The sequence below is a fragment of the Pocillopora verrucosa genome, chromosome 5 (assembly GCF_036669915.1).
Source record: "Pocillopora verrucosa isolate sample1 chromosome 5, ASM3666991v2, whole genome shotgun sequence".
Lineage (NCBI taxonomy): Eukaryota > Metazoa > Cnidaria > Anthozoa > Scleractinia > Pocilloporidae > Pocillopora > Pocillopora verrucosa.
Genome location: NC_089316.1, coordinates 6,905,976 through 6,923,557, shown reverse-complemented (window position 1 = coordinate 6,923,557; position 17,582 = coordinate 6,905,976). Strand labels below are relative to the sequence as shown.

Here is a 17,582-nt window from a genome sequence, read left to right as displayed (position 1 = left end):
GTTTGTTTGTGTCATACATTTACTTGTTTCACAGTCGCATTGCCCGGAATATTTCTCAGACGTGGTTTTAAACCATGCAGATACTCGAGAACCTTAGGCAAGAATGATGCACTACGTTTAACGTTCTACGCTTTAGGGTTGACCAATTTATTTTGCAAAGGAGATATCCTTTAGGGTGCAGAAATGACTTGTTTCGATTAGGTGTTGGAAACTTTTATATTTTACGATGGAATAATTCAGCTTGTAGTTGAATTTGTGAGATAACGAGCAAATGTTTTTGAAACAGTTGATATTTCTAAATCAATAAAATGAGAATTGTAGTACTCCTGACTGCCATCATTATATAGGCATGGTGTGTGGGAAATTCTTAGACTTCTTTCATTCAATCGACCTTCAAATTTTTTAGCAGAATTGAAAGGAACAACTCTAGACAAAATGAAGCAAACTTTAAAATCAATTTTATTTCTATCTTGACACCATATTCATTTTCATCGCTTTGATCAAATTCTTCGTTCAAAGCTCCTAATTAGATTAAAGAAAGCTGGCGATTGAACATCCTCACAATATACAAAGATGGACTTCAGTACTCATGTCAAGAAAGTGGGTAAGTTTCTAAAGAAACTGTGGTGCTGCGTTTGTGGGTGGTAGTACAAAATAACTTGGTTTCATCAACTGAGTGGGTAATGTAAATTTGCCACTGTAGGGAGTTTCTAAAACTAACATGTCGAGAACCTGCCCTTCGTTAAAGTGAATAACGAAACGTCAGTCTGTAGAAAGCTCCACTGTGGCCAATTTACATCTCATTTGATAAAAACCAAAACATCTTAAATCTTCACAGATGAGATAACATTTTTATTTCCCGACTGGAATCATAATTCTTTCTATTATCCATGTTTAGGTGTAGAAGTTTCGTGTTTGAACCGTTCTTGCTTAAAAAAGATGTTTGCTGCATACTTCTGATAGTTTAAACTGACACTGCGTGTGATTATGAGCAGTATCCCATCAGAGTAATAACCCGAGCTTATGAAAAATCCTTTTATCCTTTAGTCAGAAACAAAATTCAGAGCTTTCTGTTGCCACTTTCAAAATTATTTTCCCAGAAATAGGTATAGAGAAAACAAGAGGGTTCAAAATATAAGGACAAAAAAGCTTAATATAATGAAAGGGCCTAAAGTTGAGAAAATTGCAATTGCAAAATTTTAAGTTACAACAAATTTGTCTAAATTGCACAGGAAGTTATCAAAGTAGTAGAAGGACTAAATTTACTAGGAAGGACCACTTCTTCCTTGGGTTCCAATTCATGAAGATCTTTTTATATCGTCCTCAGTGTTTAGGTGGTCGGTTGGGGTATTCTTCGAAGGCTTGTCGTCTTCTTCTGCCAAATAATGGATAAGTAGTTAAGTTAGTTTTGAAATCTGTCATCTGTAGGTGGAGTTTAGAATTTCTTCCCATTCATTTGTCACTAGTTGGTAAAGGATCTGTGGGGTCTGCATCATGGCAAAAGAGTAGTTTTCAACATACCTCTTAGTTTGCTAGGATAATGAAGAGACGAATGAATAGAAGGGGTAAGTTTCTAAAGAAACTGTGGTGCTGCGTCGGTGTGAGAGTATAACAGGGTAATTTAGTATTGTCAACTGAGTTGATATCGTAAATTGGCCACCGTAAAGAGTTTCAAAGATAACAGTTTGAGCATAAGCACTTCGTCAGAGCGAACAGAGAGACGATCGAGTAATGCTCGAGAAACTCGTTTTTTTTTCAAATAACAGCAAAAAAAAAAGGCGTGTAATGAGTTCATCATTAATCATCATCATCATCATCATTAAGCTAGGCTGTTTTACCTTGATCGTGACTGCTTCGTTTTTTCTTGTTTACGCGTCTGTAACTCCGTTGGAAAGGATTCGCGTAGTTTGGATTCGAGTACCAATTTGTTCTGGTATAAGGATAATGTCTATAACTCTGTTGATTATTTCTTCGGTTGGTGCTCCTACTCGTATAACCGTTATAACTTGAATAGAAAGGACCATGATTTCTTGACCTCTGATTCAAAGTTTGTCTTCTTGCCGCTAGGCCAAAAACAGGTGTCCCTCCTCGTAGAGCCAAAGTGACAGGTCCATTCCCCGGAGGTGGTGATAGCCCTGGGGGCATTATAATCCCAGGTGCCTGAGCTACTTTAGGTGATGAAGATGGTACGGCAAGCAGAGATGACATTGCTAGAGGTGACGAAATGAGACCTGCTGATGGCGGTTGAGCAGGTGCTGCTTTGGAAGGCACATATGGAAGGGAATTAGTAGAAGGTGCTGGTGCCAGGCTCGGAGAAGCCACATATGGCAGTAAAGATGATGATGCAGGCACTACGTAACCAATCTGACCTGGTGTAACTGGTGCTAATGCCATCGCAAGACCTCTGCCTGCAAGAGAAAAGAGGCATTGATTGATACTTGGGAAAAGGTTCCGACGAGAGGGTTTTATCTTTTTATTTGAAGATTGTTACAAGTAAGTAATGTCATACTCAAGGAACTGGGAGGGGCATAGCCTTGGACCGTCGCAGTCAACGTTTTGGCGGGAGGTGTTTGGGCAGATTTTGGAATCACAACAACACCAACTTGGCCTTGATTGGGTCTTTCAATTTCGGCTGTCAGACCAACATTCGGCTTGGTTACACTTGTAACTGGTTTGGCTAGTAGGGTTGTACCCAATTGTCCCAATACTACGCTTGTTTCCTTTGGCTCTTGTGGCACCAAGGCTGCAGCTGCAGTAAACGAAATAAAAGAATTTGGCCACAAAATCAAACTAAAAACCAAAGTAAAGCAATATTTTATGGCATGCTTATTTTCCTTGCTAACGCGGGGATTATAGATCTCAAGAAAATGTTTCTTACTTCTATTTCATGAATAGATCGCTCTAATTCAATGGATTCTGACCAAGAAATGGACCCCAAAATGCGCTGTAAATAAACGGGAAGGTTTATTCTTAATAGACGGATTCGAATAAGGAGTCTACATGATTATCGCCACCCAATTTTCGTGTGAGAAGTTGGACAATGTTCCTAGAGTCAACACATGATCACAGCCGTGTGGTAACAGGGAAGCTTACCTCATTTATAAAAGAAAATTCCACAAAGCAAAAGTGTACTCGGAATACTAGCAGATCACACGAGCAGCGAAACACCTATTGATGTACAATTTCTTATGTCCTAAGACCGATTTTCTTAAGTGTTACATGCTAGCAGGCATAGAATCTAATATCGAAAAACGTTCATTACTATCGACCTCGTCAAGAGTTGTGGGCCACAGGCCTGCTGACCAAGGAGTATTTACCTGATGGTGCACCAGGTGTCCCTAAGGGTTCATGAACATCTATCACCTGAGCTGCAAATTCAGAAAAAAACAAAATACCGTGATTAAAAACTCTAGTCATGTGGGAAATAAGGTGGATGTGTAATACGGCGGAAAATAATTTTTACCATTTCGGTAATGATGAAAACATTTACCATTCCCCCTGGTAGTAGTTTGAGGCAAAATGCGGAAGTTCTATAACCATTTGTTGCGTATATCAAAACGAGACCTATACCTTTAGGACGGCAATGGATCAGTGATACTGTTTCTTTACAGTATAAGAAAACATTTTATTTTAGCGGTCTTTATTGCATATTTATTAATTCTGTCAGATAGGACGTATAGAATTATAACTGACCTGCTGGTTTGTATCCCTGTGCTCCTATTGGTTTGACTGTGGCCTGAAGGGCAGCTTTAGAAAAAGTGATAACAATTCTGAGTAAATTATTGATTTATTTTAATATTTGCTAATGCAGTGCGAACAAGCAAAATTAAAAACTTGTCATTTGGTCCTGGTCATTTACGGGTTTTTAACAGAAAAATTGCAATAGAGGGATGATGATGAAGTGTAATAGGCTGTTTAGATATTTGTGTTTCTCCAGACTTCCTGAAGAGCAATTGTTGGGACTTATACTGACATATCTATGCGCATGAAAAGATGTATCTATCGCTTCCCAGGCTAGCATTCCCCGACGAAGAAAAGTTTTTTCTGACTTGCCTTTTTTCCAAAGGTAACTCGCTTATAGATATAAAAGCCTTGTCCAAATAGATTTAAAGGTAGAAACTTACCTGTGACTGTAGCAGTCTTTAATTCAGATGCTGAGCTGGCTATTGAAACGATAAGAAATTTCCAGTAAATTGATAGGAATTGATACAACCAGAGTACTTATCTATCTATGCACTATCACTGTAGTGGATAGAAACTCGTCATTTATCGTTTACCTTCACAATTCATTCCTATGAAGCCTGCGGCGCAAAGACATTTATAACCGTTAGCGTTAAACGCCACGTCAGCTGTGTTTGAAGAGTCTAAGCAGGTCCCACCATGGAGGCATGGGCTTGAGTGACATGCTGACTTAGGTGCTGTTCAAGAAAGAAACGCAGGAGTAATTTGAACTATAACATGCTCCTTTTTTGTTTTCAAGAAGAGAGATTGAGATATCATTTTCACAAAGTTACATGAACAACTTTTATTTACAAATTCATTTTCTTACTTTCGCAGACAATACCACTGTATCCAATTGGACAGAAGCAACGAAAGTCCAAAGCATTTAGTAGTTTCAGATCTATTCCAGCACTGTTTGCATCGTCAAAGCAAGTCCCATTGTTGAGACATGGGTGGGTGGAGCAAGGATTATTCATGACAAGTTCTGTTGAAGTGAAAAAAGAAGCAGCTATGATAATAAAATTGACATCTATTAGCTTGATCAAATTATACACTGATAATGAAGACACAGCGGATTATCCTATGGAAATTTACTGTGTTCAAGTTGATCCGTCACAGCTGAAATCTGGACCAATTACCACCAAACTAGTCAGCGTTATCTACAAGTTTTGACTAAATACGACCCATTTACTTACTCTGACAGTTTTCTCCTGCGTAACCCTTGGGGCAAACACATTTGAATTGTGAATGATTTGTGAATATCACGCCCTCCAGAAGTGAACCATCATTGTTTGTGGCATCTACACATGTTCCTCCATTAGCGCACGGGTTTGATGCACATGCACTTTTGGATTCTGTAAAAATTAAATAAAAAATCACCTAATTTTGTTCCATTACCTTAGCCAGGAAATTGCCAGGTTCGCGCTTATTTACTCCTTTGTATAATAGACACTTTATAAAACAGTACATAATAAATGTCATGTCGAAAAATATTACTGTGAATGTGATCGGACCATCACGCAATCGTCTAATATCTTCACCAATCATGATATAATAATCACGGAAATAAGTCAAAGTTCCTATTTTCTAGCCTCTCTGAGCAAATTTTTATCTTAAAAGTATGATCAAGAGGTTTGGATGGGCATGGGATGGGACGTTGACGAGAACTTTGTTAGGGGAAGTAATTAGGCTTCCAAAAAATGATTTTTCTCCGAACCATCTGCAAGTAGTCGAAAGGATGGTTTTCTGGTCTGAGTTTCTGCTTCAGGATTGGTAGGTCAAAGAGCATTTTAAAAGCTCATTGCAGATCGCAACCCTGGATGCCAACCATCATGCATGTTATCTCACCTTCACACTTAGTGCCGACGAATCCTTCGCGACACGTGCATTCGAACAGTTTTTCACCATGTCCTGGACGACATGTTCCGCCATTTTCACAAGGGTTGGGTTGGCACGGATTTCCAACAGCTTAAACAGAAACGAATTTATCATTTAAGATTTAAAAGCAGGGAGCATTACATATTCAAATTGGCATTTCATTTGGACAACCATTAATCTTCCTGCTAATTTTGTTAAAAACCAGATACAGGACTTACTGTACTACAAATGATCGATGATTTCTATGCCTGCTGTGTAAAGTATTTCACAAATCAGAGATCTCATTCAGCATACCTGTATTACCTTAAAATTATTAGGTACGAAGAAACAACGTGGCATCAGTGACGTTTCGATTGGAAACCAAACAATTCACAGAAATGCGGAGGAAATACTCAATCATTTTGATGTTTCAACTTACGAGTGCACGTGAAACCGTTGCCAACGTAACCATGTCTACATTCACACGTTCCATCCACGCAGTTCGCATTTACGTCACAACGCGCACACTTGTCATCTATGTGAAAGAGATACTGAATTATAAATTAACGGTATGAGTTCTTCACCAAGGTACATAGACCATTGCAATAAGACTTGAAAAAGAGGTGACGTATATTTTTTAGGTGTGCTAATATGTCAGTGGTGGGCTAATTTTAGCTAGAGACTACCGGCGAAGGAATCAGGAATATATTACTCACTTCCACAATGTTTTCCTGAATATCTTTTAGGACAGTGGCAAATAAAGGTGTCGAGGGCATTGAAACATGTTCCTCCATTAAGGCAAGGGTTGGTGGGATAGCAAAGATCGCCACCTGATTGAGAAGCAAAAGATAGAAATAAAAATAAGGACGGTTAACAATTAAGACTTGAGTTTACAACTTTAAACATTAACTGACTTCAAGAGCTGATTCACTGTCTCAACAGCATTGTTTCCGTGACATACGTACGTTCGCAGGCATATCCTCGCCAGCCGGCTTGACAGAGGCAGTGATATCCTCGCCTGTTATGAGCCTGTAAGCATGTACCATTGTGTTGACAGGGATTTGGAATGCACGGATCTTTTCCTAATAAGGATAAAACAGAAAAGCATAGGTTAGTAAACCTGGAGAGTAGAAAAACTGCAGCGATCATAACGTGGTAGTCAGTAGCTCAGAATTCCATCAATTCCTAAAGTTTACCTGAGCGACGCTTTGTAACTTCTGAGGAAGAATGGAAAATAATAAAAAAGGTGCATTTAGCAAAAGGGAATCAACCATCTATCCATTCTGAGCATCTGCATTATCTACCGGCACTCATGCGTACTCATTCAGTATCGACGCTAATTATAAGGGCATACTCGATTAACTGCTCGTATCTTAACTGATTGTAGTCTCATGCAAATCTTACTTTCGCAATGCGATCCAACAAATCCCTCCTTGCAAACACAAATATAGCCCTCCTTGCTCTGTACTTCAGCACACAACCCATCATTTTTGCAGGGGTTTGGGAAACAGTGACTGCTCAAAGCTGCGGAATTTCAGGGTCATAAAATAGATTTAATTTACTGAAGAGGAACCAGTTTACTTAAAACCGCAAATTAAAAAAGCTTGCTACAGCGTATGAAAATAACTTTTAGCGCTCTCCTTACTTTTATGGCTACTGCAAGACATAATTTGGTGTTTCAGTTGATAATATTGACATTTTGGAGAAACTGAGTGGTGGTGGATGAAAGGTAGCAAGTTCTGCAAGTGGGAATAGTACTGCCGCTCTCCTTGTGGATCAGGATTCTTCATTGTCTTATACAGGCTGTTGACAGTCGTATGAGAGCGTTTCATAACTAGATATCTACAAAATTATTCGACTTAGTTTCCGAATCCACTTTTCTAAGGCATTTACCATTTGATAAACAAAAAAAGAGGAAAAGAAAACCACAAATTAAGCAATGCTTGGACGAAGTTATAAAATATTAATCAAGTCAACAGAGCGTTTCCAAGATATTTACTGAAAACGTAAAGTGGCTACCTTCACAAGTTTTTCCGAAAAATCCTTGTTTGCAGTCACATTCAAAGCCATCAGTCTTTGGAGAACATGTTCCTCCGTTTTTGCAGGGCGACGAAAAACAGAAGTTCGCCTCTATAATTCAAAGAAAAAAAATTGGAGAAACGAATGGGTAATGAATGAAAGGTATAAAACAACTAGTTTGAAAGTCCTTTTAAAAAAAATTACTAAAAAAACCTTTGGCTGTTTTGTGTGGGTAATTCTATTATCAATCATTTGTTAACTAACACTGGTCATTCATTTCAGATTGGAACAATCTGTTGAAAAATGTTAAAAAAAAAATTAAAAAAAGAACAGTTTCAAACGTTTTTAGCCAGAATGCTCATTCTAAAGCTTCTGGGTTTATACCAGTAAGGAACACGATCAGAAGAGCCTTCCATTATCATTCTAAGAAATATTAACATTTATTTTCAATTTCTTCTATTATTCTAAAACTACGTTTCAAGAGAGCTTAAAGCTAGTTAGCCTCTAACTATCTAAACACTCACGTTCACAATGTGAACCCAAATAACCCGGAGGACATTGACACGCTAAGTTGGTTCCATCAGTTTTGCACGTGCCTCCGTTCTGACAAGGGTTGTGGTGAAAGCATAAATTTGTTTCTGTTAAGAAGACAACTGATGTTTTAAACTGTAGATCATTTGTTGAGTTGAGCATATCCGACTAAGCAGAAAATGTCCAATAAAGTTCTCGTTATATAAATATTTCCTTCTATATCTGGAGACAAAGTCTACGGTACCAACTGGACATTTTGAGAAATCGCGATGAACAAAATCAAGATCTGTCTTTCTTGGTTTTTGGTCTCACTTCGACTTTTCCAAGAGAATGGATTTAAAGAGTCTCCGTTTCCGCGGCACTACCATGCACCGTACTATTCAACATCGGGGTAGACTATTTTTCTTGTTATTGCGCGATGGCGGACTTTTTTTTGGCATTGAAAGGAAAAATTGAGTAAAACTTCTTCAATCAAATGCTATTCGTGAATATCTGTGAACAAATTAGGTTTAGTTATAATAAGAAGTAATCTTACTTTCACAGTCGGGTCCCAGGTATGCAATGGAGCAGTAACACACGTAGCCGCGACCTATGTCAACGTCACGACAAGTGGCGTCATTAAGGCAAGGGTTTGGAAAACACTTGGACTGAACTGTAAAAGAAATAAAACAAATTAGATCCTTTCATTAGATGAGAGCTACGTTCTGAGAGATATTTCAGACAAACTGAACATTTTGAATCTCTAAGAAGGTGTCTGAAAACAAATAAATTTAAAACCTCCTAGAAATATAAAGTGATACAGTCTACTTACTTTCGCATCGCTTTCCAGAAAAGGCTCCTGGACAGTGACATTCAAATGCAATGCCTTTATTCACACAGGTCCCATTGTTAAGACATGGACTGGGTAGACATGGATTTGAAACTAAAAAAATAAATAAACGAAACTGCATGAAGTCTATAGATGGACATTTCATGGATTTTATCATCCTTTTATCTCATTTTGAAAATAGATGGTGGAATGTAGGCTCGCTGGAATAAAGAAGGATGTCATTGGTCTTGTCAAGAAGGTAGGTCAAAGGAAAAAGTTGAACCCGATTTGGAAACGAACCCTATTCCCTCGAATTCTATGCTCCATTCTCTTCCACTGATATTAACTTGATATGGAGGTTGGAGACATTATCTTAATTCATGGTTAGCGCGCTTAATTAAGTATTAATCATGTGGGCTGAGCCCTGGCTCGTCAGTAGATTTTTCTTTTCTTATCTTTGAGCCAATCAAATTTTCAATACTTTTGCGCTTTTGCCTTTATTCTTTTAGACTATGGTGTGATGTAACATAAAGCAACACATTGTTTGTTCGTCTGAGGTTCTCTAGTCTTTAATTTTATCTTTTTTACCGATTCTCACCTGTGCAAAGTGGACCAACAAAAGCGTTAGTGCAGATACATTGGTGCTGGCCGTGGCTCAGTCTGATGCAAGCTCCTTCATTTTCGCAAGGATTTGGCAGACAAGGGTCAATCTCTGTTAAAAGAAGAAACCGTGGACTATGAAACCTTAATTTTTGATGATCCCCTAAACTTCAACCAAGTCATATCAAAATTTGTCCATCAGAAGGCCTGGACCTCAATCATGATAATGATTATTGTTGGTGATGAAATGAAACGGAAGAAAACAAAACACCACAAAACAAGAAGGACGACACTTTATCAGCCGCTTATGCATATGATGAGCGTCATCCATGGTTTGCTACCTTCGCAGAATTCTCCAACTCTTCCAGCGGGGCAGTTACATGTAAAACTATCTGTTGTTGTTTGACAAGTTCCTCCATATTTACAAGGGTTTGGGTAACAAGGGTTTACTCCTGTAATGATGAAAAAGAAAGCCGCGGCCGAGCTTTAAAGAAGATATAATCATATAAAAGTTGCACATACACAAATATTTCATATCATTTAAACGATAAGAAAAGAAAGCAGTGTATGTTTCACATTTTTCTCGATATCGTTTCATTTCATAGAGTATTCAGCTTCTTTCAGTAACTGATCGGGAAAAAATCCTAGGGTAGAAGGAGAAACAGTTGTTGAAAATAGGAATTTTGAAATGGGTTAAGGGAATGCAGAGATACATTTTGATCTGGATTGTCGAGTGACGCCCTCCTCCCCCGCCGAGGAACCGAGTCCCAAACCTTCGGATTTCTCACCCCAATAGTCTACCAAAGAGTTACAGGGAAGGCTAAGCTATTGCAAAATTCTTGCGAGGATCAGCATGTCGAAAGCTACATGGGAGTGAATAGGAGAAGAAAGATCCTAAATTTTCTTGGTTTTTTTCTTCTGTTCATAAATAGAATTTTCCAATACCTCGTTCCCCCCTCGTGACAAGGTGAATAATATCTCTCTATCATTTCACACGGTGTGCAGCAGCTGTAAGCAATTCATCAAATAGGTGGACTTACTCTCACACTTTACTCCAGTGTATCCTTTTCCACATTCACACTCATAATCAACTTCACTGTGGCTGAGACAGTGGCCCCCATGGTGACATGGATTCGGGCTGCAAGGATCCTTTGCTGCACGAAATAAAATTAAACTATTATCATGGGGATGTTGTGACGACGTTGGTTACACGTTGCTAGTGCATAGCGTGTCATGAATAATGGATAAGGAGTTCTTCGCGAAATAGTGGAATTCCTTTGTTTTTTTATTAAAGGGTGATCTTAATCCGCCAAATGGGGTCTCCAGGAACCCATTTCAACTTGCGTGAGCCTTAGATAGGTAAAAATGCGTTCATGATTCAGACAAATTTGACACTAAACAGACGTATAGTTCTTATTTAGTCTTTAAAACTGCAGATGGTGTGATTCCTTATATCATGGCTCTCCCAAAGGCACTCTTACTTTATTATTTTTGTTGCATTGCAAAATCGCATGAACAGAGTTTATCGATATTTACGGTCGTGATAATAGAGATATCATTTTCCTCCCTATGTTGTTGGGCACAAGATGACGTTAGGAAATGAGCCCTGAATAGGACAGAAAATGAGTTTACCTGCGCAATTATTTCCCTTAAAGCCAAGGGCACAGTGGCATTGGAAGGAGAATCCATGTGCTTCACAATGACCTTCGTTCTTGCATGGATTTGGAACACAAAGATCCTTATCTAAAAAAAAATAATTTGTCACACTTTCTCGATGAATAATAGTTTTTGCATTTTTAATGACCATTATTGGTTTTTGATTTACTCATATAAACTAATGCAACAGGCTTCATTCGCTTTCCCTTTTATAAAATAAATAATAAAAAAAGAATCCGATGCATGTCTAAAACAAGAGAGAGAGAGAGAGAGAGAGAGAGGCACCAGCCTGTAAAATGGTCAAATTTTCTACTTTTGTGGTCTGGACATACCATGACAGTGTTCTCCTTTCCAACCTGCTACGCAGAGGCACTTGAAGGTATTGTTATCCATTTCTATACATGTTCCTTCGTGCAGACATGGATTGGAGGCACACATTTCCCGGACTGTTAAAAAGCGAAGAAAATATGTTTTTTTTAAATCCACAATTTTTTCCTCTACTTTGGAAAAAGTGATAATTTTATCGAATTATTGTATACAGCAAATTTTCAAAGATGTTCATCGCATTTTTGACCATGTCGTAAGCTGACAGTTACGAGAGATATGATTAGATTCTGCGGTGGGATATTGTATCATATACATTTTGGTATACTTGTAATGCAAGCTTCAAATTTGACATGAGAATATTTCAGACCGAATTTATCTCAATAATGAATACATTATATAATTATGAAATCAAAAATGGTTACCTTTACTGAATAACTTGACTTACTTTGACATGTTTCTCCCCTGAAGCCAGGCTGACAAGAACATGTATATCCTTGCTGTTCAGCGGTGCAGGTTGCCCCATTCTTGCAGGGATTTGGAATGCAATACTCCTTTTCTTGTTGAAAAAAAAGAAAAAAATGGAAAGGGTCTCGCTTTTTAAAATCAGGTACTTGTGCATATCATAATTTTTAAGTATAGGTTATGCACCATACCACAAAAATGTTCAAAATATGCTAAAATCGAAGAGGTTTATGTACCCTGTCTACTTTCTATAAGTGAATACCGCGAATTTTGGATTTGTGATGCCTTACTAACGAATTTCCATGAAATTAATCAAACCTTTTTCTTGAGACGTAAACAAGTGTTTAAATGGCACTTAAACCCTTAAATTTCCAAGATGTGATTATTAATTCTCCCCTCTAGCTGCTAATAATTTCTTTGTTAATTGGTTATAAGAATTTGGCGTTAGATACAGACGATAACTTCTACCTAGTAAGTTTGAGTGTTCTCATTACCTATATGCTGGACAACATATGAATATCATGGAGGGAAGTTACATGTTAACCACTTCTGGGAGATAAAGGATTAACGAGACATCATACCTTCGCAGTTGACTCCGCGATATCCGATTTTACACCTGCATTTATAATCATCTTCCAGTTCTACACATAAACCGTCATTCTCGCATGGGTTTTTAGGTCGGCAATGGTTTTCCACTGAAAATGTTTCATTCATGAGTTTAGTGTAAATGTACGGATTTTATGTTTGTCTTTATGTTGTATTTGTGGTGGATTTCTCAAAACTAACTATAGCCACTACAATTTCCTCGAATGTGATTGGTAGATGAAGGTTCAGTTGGTTGCAGTCGTAGGTCTAGAATTTGATGCCTACATCAGCCAATCGCATAGATTGTACTCAAATTAATTCAGAAATCAAAGGGTTGATCACTAACAATGGTATTTCTTATCAATGTTGGGATTTTCCAAAATATTGAAAGATGTTTTTATAGCTTTCAATGTGCTTTTGTCAGATTTCAATGGTCAAGTTTTTAAAGATTGGAATTGCAAGCTCTCAAATCGATGAAAAAAATGGCTATCTTTAATTGGTAATTGTGCGGTCAGGAATCATACTCGTAATCGAAAAATCGAACTTCCGCTTCACGGGCATTCGGGTTGGTTAATCACATGTATGACAAAAGATTGACCTAGACTCTACACGGTCCAGTTACCATTAAATGAAAAGAAAGTAAAGAAAGATTGTCTTTGTCGTTGTTGATGTATTTGGTTTTACAAAAGGAAAACTATTATCATTAAAAATGAATAAAAAGATAAATAGATAAATCGATTTTAAAAATAAATAAAAGAGTAAAATCAGATAAGGCCCAAAATTTAGGAAAGGTTTTGCGTTTTCTTGCTCCATGAGGAAAGAGAGCATTCTCGTTTTACGAACGAAAGAGACGTCATCGAATATTTCGGAAAGATGCTGGTAAGAGTTGCGATTTGGATTTTCAGAGCAAACTATATTTTGAAAAGGTACTACTACTACTCACCATCGCAGTTTTTTCCTCGAAATCTACTTTTACAAAGGCAGATGTAACTCGTTGCGGTCTCTTTGCATGTTCCACCATTCAGGCATGGTTCAGTATTGCAATATTCAACCGCTGCCAACATAAAAAGAGACAGCTGACATAGAAATTAAACTTTTGTAGATAGTCACAGCTACTTGGCATCAGTTCACAAATTCTCTTGGACGTATGTACGATTGAAAAGGGCTTGAAATAAGGGATGTTAATCAAACTTAGCTTCTCAAATATCTCGCTTTAAAAGTGATCTCAAATTTATTTTTTCTTGGGGCACAAATACATCCGCTTTCAAATTACTATGAGATGACCACTTGAACTGTTATTGTTTTACATCTTTTTTGATCCTTGATTAGGAAGAGTTTAATTCCTACTTGGATCAGTGATCAAAATAAAACTTAGAAATATGATGAGACCTGATAATCTTTGTACCTTCACATGACTTTCCTTTGTAACCTTGCATACAGAGACATTTAAAGCCATCATGAGTAGAAAAACAAGTGCCTCCATTTTGGCAGGGATTTGGTAAACAATTATCCAGAGAATGCTTTATACCATTAACAGCTGAAAATGATAACAAAATATGATATTATTGATTTATAAGTGATGTGAAGGATATAGAAATCGAGATATTAAGAATATGAATGCTCAAGAGAAGAAATGCATCGAAGAAGATCACCGGATGTAAGAAACCTACCGCTACAGCTGCAGTCGATACAGTTCCACTGTGATGGACAGACGCACTCGAACCCAGTGTCTGTTTCAGTACAAGTTCCGCCATTTCTGCAGGGTGTCTTGTAGCAGTAGCTTATTTCTGGGAAAAAATATATAAACTACTGCAATTAAAGCCATAGTGGTGCATTTGAAATAGCTCTTAATGCGACAAATGGTTTTTGTTGCTTCTAAGTTAATGAGTCGGAGAAACTTGTCGCTTGAAATATCCCATGCATTGAATTTCTTATGTTCAGGTTAATTATGAGGAAACATTCTTATCAAGATAGCGCCAGCTAAGTTGCCCTGGGGAAAAGCTGCATTGCTGGTTGATAATGGCGTTTTTTTTGTTTTTTTCAGATGCCTTGCCTTCGACTCGCTGGCTGTGATTTCTACACTGCGGAAAGTTCTGCCTCCAGCCGGTTTGAAATCTTTAATCTATGACACGCTAACATTAATGCGCATATTTTCTATACTGTCTTCTCTTCATTTCTTCTGGAACGGGCAAGAAAAATTTGTTTAACAATCTAAAACTTTTAAATTACTGACCATTTCCGATATTTTCGTGTCCTTAATGTTTAAATCAGTGATACTGCAAGGAGCGTTAAGATTTTAACCACTCCTAGGGGCTTAAAGGTTAACTAAAAAGTAAGGCTGATTACCTTGACATTTTTTCCCACGATACCCAGGAGCACAGCTACACTGGAAGCCCGTGTCCAGCTCGGTACACGAGCCTCCATTCTGACACGGATTATTTCCGCACTTGGCTTCCTCTAAAAACCAACAACCAAAAGTGTTCCGTTAGTGAAGTCTCCAAATTGATATGCTCTTATACGTTTTTCAAATCTTTCCGTAAGACTTTATCCAGGCCTCTTTGAGCAATTTACAATTCTTTAAAAGAAATTTTGCAGGTGTCCCCAAATTTGAAACTTTTGAAATCTTGTTAACAGCTTATTTGTAAAATGTTTTCCAACACTAATGATTAGTTAAATTTGCAAAGCTGTCCACACATGTACGTTAATACTTACGACTGCACGTTTCTCCTTTGTAGCCAAATGAACATGTGCACTCGAAGCCTCCATTCAGCTGAGTGCAGGTTCCTCCGTTCATGCAAGGGTTCGGTTTACATTTTGTTCGCAGCACTGTACAATAAAATCAAATGGTGATCGCAGAAAGAGTAGATTATGAAATGGTAATAATGATGACAAAAATAGAGAAAGACGTCTGAAAGCGTTAAAAAAAAAATTAAAGTCCTTTACTACAAATAAATTGCTCACTTAACATTCCTAGATTGATTATAACTTTCGCTATTGAGATGTCGGATGGTGATGGAGTCAGGACAAGTTTCTTAAATTCCAGTGTCAACCTCCAGGATTTGAGCGAAGAATCAACAAATGTATATCTTTCATTGAAGTCCATTACAAATTGCTTCTTTTCTACAGTGATGCATAATAAAATTTTTAGGAAGCCTTTTGTCTTAGGCCAATCGACTTTGAGTTCGACTCACAAATGTTAATTAGTTCCACACTCTAATTTCGAGGTATATAATATACTGAGTATGAATATACGTACCATTACATAATCTACCACTGTACCCTCTATGGCATACACATCTAAATCTTCCATGTCTGAGTCTCTTACACCGTCCACCATTATAACATGGATTAGGACGACAGCTGTCGATATGTACTGATAAATATATACATAGAAGAAAAAAATAAAATGAAACCGATTATCTGGTGTCGACTCCTATTTTCCTATAGGGAGAGTTTATCTCAAATTATTTCGGTCAAAGGATCGTCTTTCTCGTAAAATTTATGGACGAAAACTAAAAAAGTAAAGCTGTTAAACGAGTGAAATTTGTTGATCTATGTTCTGTTAATTAAGCAAATCAAATAAATGAATAGCACAATTAATCAGCAATCACTTCCTCAAATGCAATTTAGTTCAATTAGGCGTGAGGTGTCATGGCAAAAAATTTGCATTGAGTCGTATTTAAAAGTGACTATTTGTTTACCCTGGGATATTGACCTCAATATGCAAACGAATTTATCGCACCTGGAAATTCCTCAGGCATCAAAGTAACAGGTTCATTCAATGGATCCTCGAACTCTGCTTCTTGTTCATCAGGCGTGTCTTGCAAGTAGTAAATTGGTCGCGAAATGGGACGAACTCTTACAAGCTGTTGATGATATGTAGGTTCCACCTCCATGAAAGGAATGTTTTGACGCGTGTTAGCGTTTTCTATCGATTGCTGCACTGTTAAAGGACGCCTAACAACGAAAGCTCGATACAGGCGCGGCCTTCTCGGCAAATATCGGTTCCTGTCCGTTACGAATGAATAAACTACTCTGCCTTTCGGAGAATGTTCGTTCATAAAACGTTTTTCCTTCTTCACCTCCGCTTTGTGATGTTGGTGACTTTTACTTGTCGTTTTAGATGTTTTGTCTCCTTTGAACGCCGCTTGAGAGATCTTAGTCTGAATTGTTGTCACTAAACTTAGGAGGAGAAATGTGATGTGCCATGTGCCAAGCGTTACTTTCATGTTCAAATGTTAAGAAATCGTTTATCGAGGAACTAGGTTATCCTTATTGTGAGACCATTGTAAGAATTAAGAGGATGGAAAGTGTGATTCTCGACCAGTTACGTGGCATAGTGGGTTACCGATCTTGGTGCAGGTAGCATTCGGAGTACAATACCGGCACCAGTTTCATCGTCTGTTCTACACTACTTCCAGAATGAAAAACAAATTTAGCTCAAACATTCAAGTGGCGAGCAGTACAACTGAGTTTACTGTAAACAGTTAGCTTTTTCCTAGCAAAGAAAATTCACCAAAGGGCGTTAAACTCTGTCAACACCGCGCAATTTTTCGGAGCCTTTTAGTCTAAGATTATCGTGTAAATTAAGTAAGACTTCTTACCTAATAGAGTCAGTCCAAAATTTGAAAACGGGTTGCCTTGCATTCAGTTTTTCAAAGAAAAGGAAATGGAAGCGATTAAAGTGTTCCTCAAGGAAAACATACAAACACATACATATGTATACTAAAAAACACAAATTCAGAGTTATCATGAAACAATGTAAGTAAAGTTGTGAAGATGGGATCCCCATGCATTCTTTAAAGATTCCGTCAGTAAAACGAATTAATTGAGTCCATAGAGCAAACTGGCAAAGGTCACAAAAAAACACTTTTCCTTCAAATATTCGATTTTCTGTGGCATTCAGAAACGCTTATGTCTTAAAGCATCGAAAGAAAAAATGGAAATATGAACGAATAAAGAAGAAAAAAGAAAAAAAAGGGCGGTTTTGGCCTTAGTTCTTGAATTTCTTGATTGA

General features: G+C 37.7%; 1 protein-coding gene across 1 annotated transcript; it reads right to left on the bottom strand.

Annotated features, from left to right (window-relative positions):
* Positions 1 to 471: 471 nt before the first annotated feature.
* Positions 472 to 17,275, bottom strand: LOC131772040 (neurogenic locus notch homolog protein 1). Its single transcript, XM_066167415.1, has 33 exons — positions 17,170 to 17,275; positions 16,308 to 16,976; positions 15,822 to 15,938; positions 15,278 to 15,391; positions 14,912 to 15,022; positions 14,236 to 14,352; positions 13,971 to 14,102; positions 13,509 to 13,619; positions 12,562 to 12,675; positions 11,964 to 12,074; positions 11,524 to 11,637; positions 11,168 to 11,278; positions 10,576 to 10,689; positions 9,877 to 9,987; positions 9,534 to 9,647; positions 8,939 to 9,049; positions 8,663 to 8,779; positions 8,121 to 8,234; positions 7,597 to 7,707; positions 6,982 to 7,101; positions 6,543 to 6,659; positions 6,294 to 6,407; positions 6,017 to 6,112; positions 5,569 to 5,688; positions 4,917 to 5,075; positions 4,550 to 4,705; positions 4,278 to 4,418; positions 4,125 to 4,163; positions 3,694 to 3,747; positions 3,318 to 3,368; positions 2,510 to 2,749; positions 1,839 to 2,408; positions 472 to 1,375 (listed from the first exon to the last, which is right to left on the bottom strand). Exons 2-33 carry the CDS (start codon positions 16,792 to 16,794, stop codon positions 1,299 to 1,301), a joined length of 4,485 nt encoding a protein of 1,494 aa, XP_066023512.1. The 5' UTR covers positions 16,795 to 16,976; positions 17,170 to 17,275; the 3' UTR covers positions 472 to 1,298.
* Between the last annotated feature and the right edge of the window lie 307 nt (positions 17,276 to 17,582).

Coding starts and splice junctions, on each gene's coding strand:
- LOC131772040 (XM_066167415.1), bottom strand. CDS start 16,794: ATGAAAGTAACGCTTGGCACATGGCACATCACATTTCTCCTCCTAAGT. Junction 15,939..16,307: donor GATGCCTGAGGAATTTCCAG/GTGCGATAAATT, acceptor TATATTTATCAG/TACATATCGACAGCTGTCGT. Junction 7,102..7,596: donor TTTCGGAAAAACTTGTGAAG/GTAGCCACTTTA, acceptor GAAATTCCGCAG/CTTTGAGCAGTCACTGTTTC.